Below are 15,926 nucleotides of genomic sequence, written 5' to 3'. Positions count from 1 at the left end.
GAAAGTGATTCTCTTCCAACATGATGATGACCTTCTCCTTTGTGCAGCTGACTTACCCCCTGTTGAAGTCACCTCAGAAAGCCTGTTGTGCTATCTTGCCAACCAGGGGTGCAAAGCCTCAAAGCCCAAATTGCAGTGGTGCTCAACACCTGTCATTTTCCTTGGACACTGTTTGTCCCATGGGACAAGACATCCCACGGAAGACAGGGTGCAAGTAATCTGATATCTCACTGCCACAAGGTCAGAAATCCCTTCATGCCTTCCTTGGACTAATTTCCTAGTGTGGAGCATGGATTCCAGAAGCCTTCCTACTGATGCTCTGCAATCAGACCCTTTCAGATGTCTCCTGAAGAAATATCTAAGTTTGAGGCCCTCAAGTGTGCGCCACCCCCAGCGCTAGGGCTTCCAGACTACGACAAAACGCTCAAGCTGTTTGTATCCGAACGTCTGGGACATGCTGCAGGTGTACTCACCCAATCACACGGCATCAGCCTACGCCCCATAGGATATTATTCCTGTTGGCTGGATGCGGTAGCAAGAGGAGGCCTATTGTGTCTGCGAGCTGGCTTTGCTGCACAAACCTTGCTTGACAAAACTTTGAACTTGGTCCTCGGACACTGCCTCGTTCTGCTTGCTCCCCATGACGTTGTTGCCATATTCAACCAAGATCCAGCCGAAACACTTGTCCACTACCAGACACTTGAGACTCCTGTGTTCCCTCCTACTGGACAGCATTACTCTATTAAGTTGTCAAACACTGAACCCTGCCACCCTTCTTCCACTTCTCGAGGGGGGAAAGGAGGAGGAGGAGTAGAGTCTTGACTTGTCACCCCATGACCACACAAGACACGCGGTCACCACTGAAAACACTGTTCTACAAGCTTAAGCCTTACCACCGGTGATGTCTGCACAGGAGGCAGAGCTGTAAGCACTTACTACAGCATGTAAATTGGCAGAGGGAAAAAGAGCCAACATTCATATGGACTCAAGATATGCTTTCAGCATTGCCCATGATTATGGTGTTATCTAGGACAGAAGATTCCTGACGGCTGCAGGAACACCTGTGAAAACTTGATTGATGCCTTGCTTCTCCCAACCCAAGTGACTATTATGAGTAAAAGCACACGACAAACTGAACTCAAAGGAAGCTCGAGGCAATCATCTAGCTAATTCAGCTGCCAAACAGACAGCTGGTGGTCCATGGGAACTGGACAGCAGGGTGGTAGAAGAAGACCACCCCGTGCTTACCTTACAGACTTTCCCAGTGGACAGAGTTTATCTAAAAGAACTACAGGAAACAACAAGTCCGGATAAGAAGGAAAGCTGGAAACGGAGAGGAGCAACTCTCAGGAATGGACTATTCGAGTGCAACAAGAAGCCTTGTCTACCCAGGAGTATGTACCCAGCCGTGTTGCAATGGGCACATGGAGCTGCCCACTTGAGAAAGACTTTTATGAACTCTCTTATCAACAAGTGTTGCACCAAGAGTTACTCCACTGACCGACAACTTCTGCAGATAATGCATTATCTGCACCAAATGTAACCCAGGATGCACAGAAAAAAAACACAGAAGAAGCACCTGGCAAAAGCCCTATACCCCATTCCAGAGGATGCAAATTGATCATTCTCAAGTGCCAAGAAGTGGCAGATTCGAAAACGCCCTAGTGGAAGTGGTCATGACTGCCAGGACCACAGCTAAGAAACTACTAAGTGAGATAGTATGTAGATTTGGGGTCCCAGAGGTGATATAGAGAGATCAGGGCCCAGCCTTAACAGCAACCCTTACTAAAGAGATTTGGGCAGCACTGGGGGTTCAGTTGGCACTACACACCCCATACCACCCTCAAAGTAGCGGGAAGGTAGAAAGGGTGAATGGGACACTAAAAAAACAGGATGTTAAAGATGGCCCAAGAGACTAACATGAGTTGGCCAGACAGTTAGCCCATTGCCCTGTTCAGTGTCAGACACACCCCCGGGGGAAACATGCCCTATCCCCTTATGAAATTTTGTTTGGTTCAGCTCCCAGACTTGGTTGTTACTTTCCACAACAGTTAAAGTTGCAGTCTGATGTGTTGACTAATTATGTAACCACATTATCACGAGAATTAACCTGAATGCATGTCCAGGTGTTTTCTTCCATTCCAGATACTGAATTAGATACAGGTACACACCAACTACTGACTGGAGATCCTTGAGCCAAGATATGATGGTCCATTCCAAGTTTTGCTGACCACAGCCACCTCAGTCAAGTTGGCCAGGAAGAACACCTGAATGCACGCTTATCACTGCAGGAGAACGTGTTTTCGGGTGCTGCATATCCTTTTTCTGTTTGATCTAGAGGGAATCTGGACCAGTGAATGTGCCCTTGCAAAGGTCATTATGCCCCCCCCCCATATCCTAACCAAAGATACCCCTGATACATACACTGACCCAGCACACAGTCAGAGGAGGAAGCGACAGCTCTCTCCAGAAGCTTTGACCCTCATGTATACATAGATGTCATAGGGGTTCCAAGGGGGGTCCCTGATGAATTTAAAGCCAGGGACCAGGTAAAAGCTGGTTTTGAGTCTTTGATCCCCATAACAACTGTCAGCAAGAATGTAGATTGGATTAACTACATGTCATGGTTATGCAATAGAGTTTGTCAATCAGCATACCTGTCTCCATGTGTTCATCTCTAGAGACCAGCTGACCCTCACCTGACTGCTTTTGTAACCTCTCCTCTAAGCATGGCCCCACCCCAGGCCCTATCAGGGAACCCTATATTAACCCGTGCACTGCAAGCCAGCAGTGCTGATCAACCATTGTGTGTTAGCCTCTGTGTGTACTTGCTGTGTTTCCTACATCTGATTCCTGTTACCGACCTTGGCTTGTCCCTTACTTTCTTTGTTGTTTCAGCCTGCTGCCTCCTTCCTCTTCTCCTGTAGTCTACCGTGAGCGTGAGCTGTGAGACCCTGGGGGCCACGACCTGGAGCCAGACTGCAACGCAGTCCATCCTTACCATTAAAGGCTCTGGTGAACACCTGCTGGCTCTTAGACTCCGCACCCTGGGGAATCTATGCTCTAGCTCCCAGTGGGATCTGTGTCAGTGATCCAGTAGACCTGATTCCTGAACCTCCCAGGGTTCAATCCGCAGCAGTCAGCCGTAGGGTCCACTACCTTGCGGTGCACTCCTGATCCCAACGGTGTGCATCTGTCACCCAGCCTCTAGGTGACCTGACACTACACATATTATAAACAACAGAGATTTGTAAATTACACTAAAAATGCCCTCCAGGGAATTGCTGACCAGTTAGCCCCCACTTCCTACATGACATTCCAGGACCGGATGGCCTTAGACATGGTGCTAGCTGGGAAAGGAGGTGTTTTGTAAAATCATAGGAAAAAACGGGAGCCTGTTGTACATACATTCCTGATAATACTGGCCCAAATGGTAAGGTTACTTTAGCTATAAAGAAATTAGAAGATCTGTCATTGGAGTTGAAGAACTCAGGTATCACAGACTCATGGAATCAATACTTTAGCTGGATGAGTGGGTGGCAGAAGGTGCTCGTCCAGATACGGGTAAGGGTATTAATAATCCTGGTTCTTTTAGCCCTGATTGTATGCTGTATTCTACCTTTTGTAAAAAAGTTAATGAGCAAAGCTGTAGACAATAGCACACCTACATTTCTCCACCAAGAAGAAGAGGACCCCTTATGATGGAAGATGACAAACCCTTCACTCCTCTACAGTCACTCCCTGTCCAAAATCTCACAATCCTATAGGGTTTTAGGGATAGATAGCGCCTGACTGCACCTCTCCAGCTGTATCGAGGAGGGAAGTGAACAGTTGCTGCCCAATTCTATATACAGCCTAAAAGAGTTGCTGAGGAGATGGGCCAGGCCAAAGTAGGACCTTTAGTATTGGGGACAGAAAAAAGAAAATAGTCATTTTAGGGGGGATTGTGAAGGAATGTGATGTAGATGATAATAATAATAATCTGAAAATGTCTATTTTCTTATGTGTATACATATTTTTCTCCTTACTCATTATATAAGTATACAGATTAGCTCTGTTCCTATATTTTTCTCAAAATGGCGGGTACCCCCTACATCCCACACATCAGAAGAACGCGGAACTGAAGATAAAACCAAGGACAGCCAAACCTCGTTATGAAGATTCTCCATCTTCTTTTCTATCTTAACCAATGAGATGTACCTATTAGACTAACATAGCAATGACGTATTTTTGTGTATAAAACATTGAATAAATTAGAAGTGTAAAAAGTAACGGTGCTGAGCCTGTCTCAGAGTGTTTACTTTTATATGCATGCATATCCACACTTTCCAATTAGAGACAGCAGCAGATAACCTTGGGCTCGATTGGAGCTCTTAATCATTTCCATAACACTGCTTGCCATGGCCTGTGGGTCCTGCTGGGAGCTGGCCATGGCCTGTGGGTCCTGCTGGCCAGTGGGTCTTGCTGGCCTGTAGGTCTTGCTGGGAGCTGGCCATGGCCTGTGGATCTTGCTGGGAGCTGGCCATGGCCTGTAGGTCCTGCTGGCCGTGGCTGGCCTGTAGGTCCTGTTGGGAGCTGGCCATGGCATGGCATGTAGGTCTTGCTGGGAGCTGGCCATGGCATGGCATGTAGGTCCTGCTGGGAGCTGGCCATGGCATTATATGTAGGTCCGGCTGGGAGCTGGCCATGGCATGTAGGTCCTGCTGGGAGCTGACCATGGCCTGTGGGAATGGTGAGCTAAACCAGTGGACTTGCCCCCCAGGCCTAAGGCTGCCAGTCCCCCCCCCCAATGGTTATTATTGCCTTTCAAGATAATGGTCTCTGCTTCTGGAAATTTTAGATTTAAAGGGATGCTCCAGTGGACATCTGTAGGTTTGCAAAGAAGCAGTGTGAAGTTTTGGAGAAACAGTTTGAATCCGATTGTTCCATACACAGGATATTGGTTTCCAAAATGGACAAGATCTGTATACACACATACATTTTTACAAAAATAAATACAATTTGGTCTTAGGTTATTAGGTTGTTTTCTGGGGGAGACACTAAAGGACTGAAAGGACCTATAGACCGTAATCTACACAATGATAAATAAAAAAATGTCACCTGTGTGTCATTTATTTGATAGCTTTTGTCATCAGAGTAGGAATATCCAACACCAGCCGGGGTTTCCAGGTACAGCATATTTGCAATCTAAAAGATAAAGAGAGTAAAAGCAAAGGTGTAAAAGCAAAGGTGTAAAGGAGAGTAAAAGGTGTGACAGGAAGCTCACAATGAATCTTATATATGCTGTCAGCTATATACTTTTGGTATACACAAGATGCTGCCCTAGAAATTACTGTCTGTACAGAGGAGTCAGCATCATTACTAAAAATATTACACCTAAAACTGAACCAGCTTTTTATTGGCAATACAGCATTTACAACTTGGGCCAGTTTTCATGTACATTCCCCAAATCTGTGCTCTCAAAATTGACACTTGAATCACAATTTTATCATCCAACGTGGTCATTTTAGGTTATCAATTCATGAAAGACAGTATTTATGATGACATACATTAACAAAACAATTTGGAATACTGATTGGCAGAACAGAAGAAAACAAGGAATATATGTGGCTGGTAGGTGTGTTTACCCTTCGATTGCCATAATATATACTACTGTATATGTCCTTTGCATTCATAATAATATGCTATATCAGGGGTACCGTCCAATGTGATACAATGTTAATTTCTGCCATATTGTGCTATTGTTTGGATTTATGAGTCAATTGAGAAGAGCAAACAACTTTCAAATAGTTACACGCAGGTACTATGAGTGAGGTAAGCTGATGGGATCGGGTTGGGCAGCCCACATGTAACAGATTTGGCTTTCCATGGTGATGGTGAAACATAACAGTTCTGGAAGTTTAGAACCCATGCCCAACTACCAGATGAATGCAAGGTTTGTATTAATTTTATGTAGTCCCTTTAAGACTGTTTCATTCTACCTGGTCAGCCTCAAGTAGTACCTTACAGATAACATGATACTGCATGTAAGAAAGCGAATACTACCGTATTCCAGGAATGAGGATTGCTCTTCAGTGTGTTGCCGCCTTCTTGTACCTAGTATCAGGAGGCAAGTAAAATGAAAATATGTCTGAAGTGTTTACAAGGAAATCAGCCAAAAATTCTATTTTCAAGATTCTACTTGTTCTGTGTCTAAAAACTCTGCTTTTCGAAACCCCAATAACTGTACAAATATTCCAGATCTCTCCACAATGTCAAAAGTAAAATTGTTAGTGTGTTCTACTAAACTACTGATATTTAAGGAAAACAGGTGCATTGCTATGTAAGGCAAAGCAACAGGTTCCTGTTATAGCTGGTCCCTGCAGCATTTTACAGTATGCGTAATTGGGCTAAGCCAAAGGTGAAGAAGAATATTATGTAATCACCAAATTATTTTATTAGATCTTCCACAGTGCTAAATACTCTCTAACCTCCCCAGTGTGTCAACTTTAGAGGCCTGAGTGGCCATTTACCAAGCACCCATGTGGTATTAAGGGGAATAAGTCACATGCTGCTCCATATTCAATATTACTGCTTATTTTCCGATGGCAAAGAGATTTACTGGGAGGCCAAGGGAAGGTGAGAATATAAAGCAGAGAGGCCAGCGTTAAAATGCAGCTACTTTGCATTAAACGAGCAATGCTAAGGTTGACTTTAAGGGTCTGTGTGGGCTTATTGTGATGGCATCAGTTTGAGATGCTTCTGAGATCATTCAGAATGTACTGATGGGTGGATTTGACCTGCATCAAGTGGGTTTTGTTTTCCCAAAGATTTTTACAGGAATGCAAGACCCATCTGAAGCAGACCATCAACACGGGTCCTAAAGAATCCAAATGTGCAAGAGATATGGAGGCCACCATTATTGACTCTCCTACATAGAATGATAGTTGGCTAGCTCCTAGGCTTCAATTCTTCAAGAATGGAGATCAGAAATTCTCACCTTTCTCTGAATTTCAATCACTGGATACATTTCCCATATCTGTGATCCCTAAGTACTGAAACCAGGAACAGTTTCCGTAGGCAACTTACATTGTGAGAAGGATGTCACTAATCATAGCCCTTGAATTTCTCTCATGATAGGTGTTCTTTAATATAAATATAATTTTAACCTTTACTAAGAGAAATATGGAGGGTTCCATTACTGACTTCTTCTACAAATGTTATTAGCCTAGCTGTCATGCTGAACCAGTGGCTTCTAAAAATTCTTAGTAGTTTAGATTGATAAAATACGCATACCAGGAGTTCTAACTAAATTGACATAATTACTTGTTGAGCTCAGAGATAATCAGGCACCTAGCATTTTATGAAAGGCAGGTCAGTCAGAAGAAACAACAGACGCACCAGAAAAGGGCCATGTCCTGTCAGGAAACCATCAAGAGAGCTGCAACCAGGACCTCCATTCAGCCACAGGACCACTGGACTAGAGCTGGGATCTTTCTGGGACTCCACAAACCTGCATAAGGTTTAAAATATACAGATCTGAGTGGGAGTTGAGCTTAGGTAAATTAATACTTGCTAGTAGATGTTCAATATAGAGATACTTACCAATAATGGAAATTTTTGCCTCCTGGTACATTCAGGTACCCAGAGTATTGTAGGAAAGATGGTTGCTTCTCCAGGCCAGGCAAGTAAGTGATCTGATCTTTCAGGGGAGCAGCTTCTATAGAAAGTGCCACCAAAAGCATAGTGCAGAGTAGGAAGACCATCTGTAAGGTCCAGAAATAGAATTACAGATTTTCACTTCTCTGTACCTGTTCACCACCAAGAACACATAACCTGACTCTGGAGGAAAACCTGAAGTCAACATGACACCATAGCTTTAAGAGAATTGTCTTCAAGCAAAACATTGACCCCAAATATAGATCCCAAACTACATGACAATGGTTTAAAAAAAACAACAATGGTAATGTCTTGAAATGCGAATGAAAGTTCTGATCTCAATTAAATGGAGAGTTGAGGGCTTAACTGAAAAAAGGTTGTTCACACTTGATTCCACATTCAACCTAACAGAGCTGGAGAAGAATTGCAAAAGAGGAAAAGGAAGATGTTGCATTTCCCAGATGTACAATACTGGTAGACACCTAGCCACACAGACTCAGAACTCTACATACTGACCTGAACGGGGTGTACACTTATGCATTTAGTTATTTTGTGTTTTTCAATTATTACTAATTTAAATCACTTTCCATACATCTGTTTTTACGTTGATGTTAAAAAGTACATCTTCTGTAAATCAGTATAAAAAAAAAAAATACCGTAAATAAATGTATAAAAATAAAGGAATTGCGCTAATTAAATGTGCAATTTTACATACATGACATAAGTGAAAAATATTATAATATGTGTAAAAAGAGGATAGATGCAGATGATAACTGCATATAATCCACAAAAGTGTCCCATCAAGTGAGAAAAGGCAAAATAAAATAAAGTAGTGACTCCAAATCGCCCATAAAAATCAAAAGAAAGTCCAAGTGATAAATAATGATTGATCCGTGACTACCAAAGAGGATCCACCACCGGAAATGGAAGGGGTAGCTTCTTACCGGATGGCCCCACTACAGAGGATCACAGCTGGCAGGCAAACTTTAAACAGACTGTGGGAACTTCTATCAGCATCCACTAGGGGTCATCACACCGTCAGCAACAACAGCAGAACTCGTAGCAGAGATGCACCATAGAAACACAAAAGGGGGCTCACATAGCGTAAAACCATAAAGATTTATTAAAATTTGTATACATAAAAAGAGTTCGAAGAATACATAGCCTAAAGTCCGGTTCCCTGGCCACAGGAGCACAGACAAAACCGTCCTACTGGAATGCAACACATTTTAATAAATCTTTATGGTTTTACGCTATGTGAGCCCCCTTTTGTGTTTCTATGGTGCATCTCTGCTACGAGTTCTGCTGTTGTTGCTGACGGTGTGATGACCCCTAGTGGATGCTGATAGAAGTTCCCACAGTCTGTTTAAAGTTTGCCTGCCAGCTGTGATCCTCTGTAGTGGGGGATCATGGCCATCCGGTAAGAAGCTACCCCTTCCATTTCCGGTGGTTGATCCTCTTTGGTGGTCACGGATCAATCATTATTTATCACTTGTACTTTCTTTTGATTTTTATGGGCGATTTGGAGTCACTACTTTATTTTATTTTGCCTTTTCTCACTTGATGGGACACTGTTGTGGATTATATGCAGTTATCATCTGCATCTATCCTCTTTTACACATATTATAATATTTTTCACTTATGTCATGTATGTAAAATTGCACATTTAATTAGCGCAATTCCTTTATTTTTATATGCTTAACCTTACAATTGATGTTTATTGTTGGGATTGCTTCTTTTTTATATTCTTTATATTATTAACTGTTCATATATTCTATAGCGCAGTTTTTATTTCCGTTTTACCGTAAATAAATGGACTGTGTTTCAATGCTCTATGATAATAAACCAAGAAAACCTTTAAGGGGTGAACATGATCAAATAAAAAAAAAACATATGCAGTACATCTCTGCAATACCTAAACATTTCCCATGTATTATTCATATACAAACACTGCAAGCACAATAAAATATCTGTTGATCTTTCAGAAATCGAGTGTACTCCCAACTTTTAGTCTAAGCTGACAACACATTGCCTCTACTACACTGAAACGCCAACAATTGTCATCACCACCTACTGGACTGCAGAACTCCACCTATCCTTGCCCCTTTCTGTTCCTCTCCACATGCATTGTTGTCTTTCCTAGCATTCCTCTCCACATGCATTGAGGTCTTTCCTAGCATTCCTCTCCACATGCATTGAGGTCTTTCCTAGCAAAGCAATGCCACAGTCTTTACTTCCAAGAGCCTGTCCTCACACTATGTGTAGGGAAAGGGCTCTTGGGTGATGTAGTGCTGGGGGTGTGCCTATATCAAAAGGAACTGAGCTTCCAGCAGCTACTCCTGCAGGATTTTTACATGCCTGGTGATTTTTACACAGACTAATAAAAGTTGTTTCTACCTACAGGAACAAGATAAAAACAATAATGCTTGGACATGCACCTCAAATGCATATATATGCTTGGAACACTGCATGATGTATAATGCCTCCTATCTCACATCAATAGAGCCTTCGGTCTAACACAAAATTGATGGCTTACTAGGCAAAGTCTATTAATATCAAGCTAAACATATGTGAAAAGCAATAGTCCCCAGATAGCTTAAAGTTTAAAGGGGTTGTAAACCCTCGTTTTTTTTTTGTGTGTTTTTTAATAAAAACAACAAACATGCCTGCAGCTCCCCCAGACCCCCCTTTTTCTCACCTGAGCCCAATCCGATCCAGTGATGTGCACGAGCGCAGTGGCTCCAGCCACTATGTTTCTCCTCATTGGACAGATTGATAGCACCAAGAGCCATTGGCTCCCACTGCTCTGTGCAATCATTTTGCACAGAGCAGCCCCATTCCTCTTCTTCTGGGGTGCCTCACTGGTGCTCCAGGCCCCTCCTCTTTATCGGGTGCCCCCATGGAAAGCCACTTTCTCCCTGGGGGCACCCTTGCAGGCCCCACCCCCAGCTCCCATGTCAATGGATTTGATTGCCATTGGCTCCCGCTGCTATCAATCTGTCCAATGAGGAGAGACACAGCGGCTGGAGCTGCTGTGCTCGTGTACATAACTGGATCGGATTGGGCTCAGGTAAGAAAAAGGGGGGTCTGGGGGGAGCTGCAGCACAAAGGTTTTTCACCTTAATGCATGAATGCATTAAGGTGAAAAACCTTGAGGCTTTACAACCACTTTAATTCTGGTCTTTTTTCTTTCAATGCATATCTTGCTGCTTTACTCACCTTCAATCTGGAGCTTTTCACATAACACTATAGACCAGTGTTGGCGAACCTTGGCACCCCAGATGTTTTGGAACTACATTTCCCATGATGCTCATGCACTCTGCAGTGTAGGTGAGCATCAAAGGAAATGTATTTCTAAACCATCTGGGGTTCCAAGGTTCGCCATCACTGCTATAGACCATAGGAGAAAAAGACTGATACAAGATGAAGCAACAGATCATTTTAGATTTTATTTATAGGTATTTTGAAACGGTTTAGACAATTGGGTTCTGAATAAAATGCCCTAATTAGTGATGTATATATAATTTCTTCAGTGACTTTTCCTAAATCTGCTAACACATAATGATATAGGAAGCAAATAAGGTATGAGATAACTTTTTACAAAGAGGAACTGACAGCAGAGTCACTTATTTCATGCAGAAATTTTAATTTCCTTTCTATCAGCTGATGGATAAATCCTGCCAACCTTGACAGCTAGGAGCCAAGGTTGATAATTCATGTTAGAACTTAATGCTGGACTTTGAAAAAATATATATACATTATATATGGGAGCCATTTACTGCCTCCCAAGGATTTGCATTTAAGTCTGTCCAGTTCTGAGATTTACACAGCTCTGTCACACAGCACAGCCCTGCCTGGCAGGACAGGAGAGCTGAATCTTTTTTTCTCTGCTGCATTTAGGCCACATTTACACTGGTATTGTCCACTGTGTGTTTATATGGAGGATATTTCTAACCACATATAAATGCATGTAATGGTTTTTAATTTAGCCATTTACATTGTTTGTTTAGCTGTGTTTAGGTGTGCTCTGTTTAACTACATTTAGAGAAAATAAAATTCTGGGCGTCCAGGATCCGATTAGAAACTCTAAATACATGTAAACGCAACCAAACATGGTTAAAGCAGGGACAGCTAAATGCTGGAAAAAATTATCTGAGAGGCATAAAAGTTCTCTATACTTCTCTGATCACTATGTTTAGAAAAAAACTGCTGTGGTGCCAGTGTGAATAAAGCTAAGACTTGCCACCTTTCCAGATTGTGACAGTTAAAAATGAGATGTACAGTAGAAGACTGATGAACTCATCTATATACCACTCTGCTCTCTCCTCCTATCAGCATGCCCCTTGTTAGTACATGAGCACTGCAGTACAGCTGGACAGCACCTAGTACTGCTTCTCTCTCTCCCGGTCTAAGCTTTGCTTTACAGAAACTATCCAAGACAATAATAACAAGGTGTATCATCACTTCAACTTTGCACAATTCCATTAAAACCCTGTTCATACATACATCATAGCTCCCAACTGTCCCTGATTTCAAAGGACTGTCCCTGATTTGGAGCAATGTCCCTCATTCCTCCTCATTTGTCCCTCATTTTGGTCTGATCTATATAGATGTATATAAAATGCACTTTTTATCTTTATCAAAAAGTGTTTCCCAGTGCTAAACCTGATTTCTAAATTGCTGCATTTGTAAATTCCAAAAGCCAATATAAAGGAATAGTAGTGTTAAAAAAAGAACTTGTGTGTGTAACCAATCTTGTTTTTTTGTACAATTCTCCTTTAAGGGGGTGTGGTAAGGGGTGTGTCCTATGCCTGCATACTTTTGCTGATAGGGGGTCCCTCATTTCCATCTCAAAAAGTTGGGAGGTGTGCATACATGCAAGACAGTTAATGGTGAAATATATATATATATATATATATATATATATATATATATATATATATATAATATATATATATATATATATATATATATATATATATATATATATATATATATATATATATATATATATATATATAATATATATACACACACAAAAAACATTTTTAATATTGTGTCAAGAGTAGTGAAAGATTAGATCATCTGTCAGGTTTTAATTGTTGTCTATGTCCCAGCAGGGCAGATTCACCTTTCTATTTGTAGTGATAGGAAATCAAAAATGTTATGATTATCACTGGAAAAGGAGGTTAGGGCGGCAACGACCCCACAACTGTCCAAGAATGGACTTCCATTCATTTTGTAGAGAATTCCTGTTGTGTCTCTAGAATGGGAATTGAAGGGAGAGCAACCCAATACAACATAGACAGCAAAACATGCCTTAATGAGGTTCTAACTATTCCCTATTCTATCCACATCCAATACAAAAGTATTGGCTAGAAATACATTTTGGCTGGATTCACACTTGTGGATCTATTACAGTGGGTTAGTGCACATCCACTTGCCGACCGCCCACAGTATATATACATCATTACTTTGAAGTTATGGCAGCAGCTAGTAGCGTTTTTTTCCAAGCTTACCGGAGCTGTCGGTAAACCCGAAAGCGATTTGATGGGGCCGATGGCTAGGCAGGAAGTCGAGTGAGGGCAAGATGGCCCCCACTCAGCTCTATACCCATGGAGAACCGTGCGAGAATTGAGCGTGCGCAATTTTAAAGCATGACATGTAAGGTATCAATTTTTTTAATTCTATAAAGTGGGACATAAAATAATGCAACGGTCGCCATTTTATTCTCTAGGGCCTCTCCTAAAAAAATATATAATGTTTTGGGGTTCTAAGTAATTTTCTATCAAAAAATACTAATTTAAACTTGTAAACAAAAAGTTCCAGAAAAGGCCTAGTCAGCAAGTGGTTAAGGTAGAATGCATTGTGCATTGATGTGATTTGCATTATTACAGCCCATTCCTTATGAATGGACTAGCAATGCACCACAATGGACAAAAAACGCACGTGATCGTTTTTTTTTAAACAACAAAGTCAAACCAGACAGTGGTTCCAACTATTTCCCACTCTATCCAAAATGTAAAAAATCATTGGCTATACAAACACTTTAATAAAAAAGTTTAGCATTAGTGCATTTGGAAAAAAATATCATCTGTATTGTTTTAATAGTTTTTGCCAGATAAAGGTCCGACAGGTGTGGCAACATCCAGAGGGTTGCCAAATAAATACACCCTGGAACACAGCTTTGCTGCCTACATTAAATCTTAGTATACAAACTTGCTTACTATCTAAAATAATGCAAATGTCACAAACCTTGGCTCCTTTGGGTCCTGACACTACCATAGGCTGCAGCTTCAGTTGGGTTCTTATAGGGGAATCACACAGTGATAACTAATCAGTCACGTGTTGAGAAGCCACTTCATTTTTTTTATGTAAATGTATCTGTTGAAAAAAATGTTTGCTCTCACAGAGTGTTATCCTGCATTCAGATCATTCCTCCCACATAATTTGACATCAAATGACTTAAAAGAAAAGATAGGCAACTTTTTTTTAATTTACAAGTCATACTTTGGAACATATTGAGAAAAAAAAAACATAACTTTAAAACGTTTTAAAGGGAAGTATGAGCAAAGCTTTTTCGGCCATGCTTCTCCTGTGGGTCACAGGAGTGCACTTACTTTTGCTCTCCTGTGTCCCAGAGTCAGCCAGCAGCAGGCAAAAGCTCCCTGTTGGCTCATTATGACTATTATTGTCGGTAGCAATATCATTATTATTAATAATATTATTAGTATTATCATTATGTCATTACTATCATTTTTTTGTTTACGTCTTATTTTTATTTATTTATTTTTTATGCTATATATTCAGATTGTATAATATATGGTTCAATTTATACACATACCTGTTTTGAAAGTTTTTTTCTCTCTTTTTATTAGGTTAACATCTTATCCATATTGTATCATTTTAATAATAGTGATGATTATTATTAGTGTTATTATTATTAGTATCATTTTTTATTTTTTTTTTATCCTTCAGCACCCAGATTCTTATTTTTGTTCAGCACTCATGTTCTCTTTTCTATGTAATTATTTTGACACTCTCATTACTATTGGCTGTTTGGTTTTAATTATGACCCCATGGAGGGGACATTGTATTAATGTCAGATTGACATGATAATCTTCTTATGTTCTTTCTAGCCCTGATGAAGGGGGCATGTAGACCCCCGAAACGCGTTGGCTATTTCTTGATCTGGACCCCTGACTTTTAATGGAATAAAGTTGTATGTAGATCTCTTAGCAGTGGCGTGGCACTTAAATGTCAAAACTTTTTTACATTACACTACAAGCCAAGGAGCTTGTAGAGATCTGGGGTGTAGAAGCTGCCCAGGAATGAGACCATTTACACCAACATTAACTTAAGATAACAATAACAGTAAAATAAACCCACGGGTCCTGCGCTATCTTTCCACTTCCCTAGCCACTAAAAGTCCACCTCTGCCCCAACCAAGATGGCAGTGCTGAGCTGGCTCATCTACAACACCTGGAAAGAATTGATGGCACAACATGGTAGCTAGCTATTCTGCCTACACACTTAGACTATCTGGAACTTCTTCTTGGGTTCATCATGCTTTCACTGAAGATGGTATCAAGGGGGTGGGTGTGCTTGCCCGGCCTGGCGCCCACCCTCCAGTCCTTTTTTCCCTTTCCTTTCCCTACCCTCTAAGAGTATTCCTGTGTTAGAGGAACATCTCTGTGGTCTTCGTTCCACTTGGGCACAAGTCCAGGAGGCTTTGCGACATGGTAAATGATAGATACAGACTCCATGCTGACCGCACACGCCTGCCTGCGCCTTCCTACCAGGTTGGGGACAGGGTCTGGCTGTCATCTCGCAACCTCTGACTTCATGTTCCCTCACTGAAGTTCACATCTCGGTTTATTGGGCCTTTCCGTATTCTTCGCAGGATTAACCCAGTGGCTTACGCATTAGACCTAGACCTTCCTTCTAATATGCGTATTTCAAATGTATTTCACGTCTCCTTATTAAAACCTTTGGTCTGCAACCACTTTTCCACCTCTGTGCCATGTCCTCACCCTGTACAGGTTGAGAACCATGAGGAGTATGAAGTACAGTCCATTGTTGACTCCCGTAGGTTCCGTGGGCGCATACAGTACCTGGGGCATTGGAAAGGGTACAGTCCAGGGGGAACGCTCTTGGGTCTCATCTTCGGACGTACATGCCCCTGTCCTCCTCCGTGATTACCATAGACGTTTTTCCCTCAAGCCTTGTGGTCCTCAGAGGGGGAGGGGTCGTTTAGGAAGGGGTACTGTCAGGGCTGGGCTCTGCCC

The 15,926-nt window shown here is 41.7% G+C and overlaps 1 protein-coding gene across 2 annotated transcripts in view; it reads right to left on the bottom strand.

Moving 5' to 3' along the window:
• Nucleotides 1-15,926, bottom strand: part of LOC141113256 (lysosomal protective protein-like) — a 98,486-nt gene that overhangs the window by 69,201 nt on the left and 13,359 nt on the right. The window contains exons 1-5 of one of the 2 annotated variants that reach the window (XM_073606270.1): nucleotides 13,894-14,022; nucleotides 7,585-7,745; nucleotides 7,381-7,492; nucleotides 6,046-6,096; nucleotides 5,101-5,187 (exon numbers count right to left, since the gene is read on the bottom strand). In XM_073606270.1, the coding sequence (XP_073462371.1) occupies nucleotides 5,101-5,187; nucleotides 6,046-6,096; nucleotides 7,381-7,492; nucleotides 7,585-7,745; nucleotides 13,894-13,923 (441 nt within the window). In that variant the 5' untranslated portion in view covers nucleotides 13,924-14,022. Of the gene's footprint in view, nucleotides 1-5,100; nucleotides 5,188-6,045; nucleotides 6,097-7,380; nucleotides 7,493-7,584; nucleotides 7,746-13,893; nucleotides 14,023-15,926 lie in introns of those variants that run through there. The other variant, XM_073606271.1, reaches the window with a different exon arrangement.

Source organism: Aquarana catesbeiana, linkage group LG12 (assembly GCF_042186555.1).
Source record: "Aquarana catesbeiana isolate 2022-GZ linkage group LG12, ASM4218655v1, whole genome shotgun sequence".
Lineage (NCBI taxonomy): Eukaryota > Metazoa > Chordata > Amphibia > Anura > Ranidae > Aquarana > Aquarana catesbeiana.
This window is presented reverse-complemented; position numbering and strand designations above follow the sequence as displayed.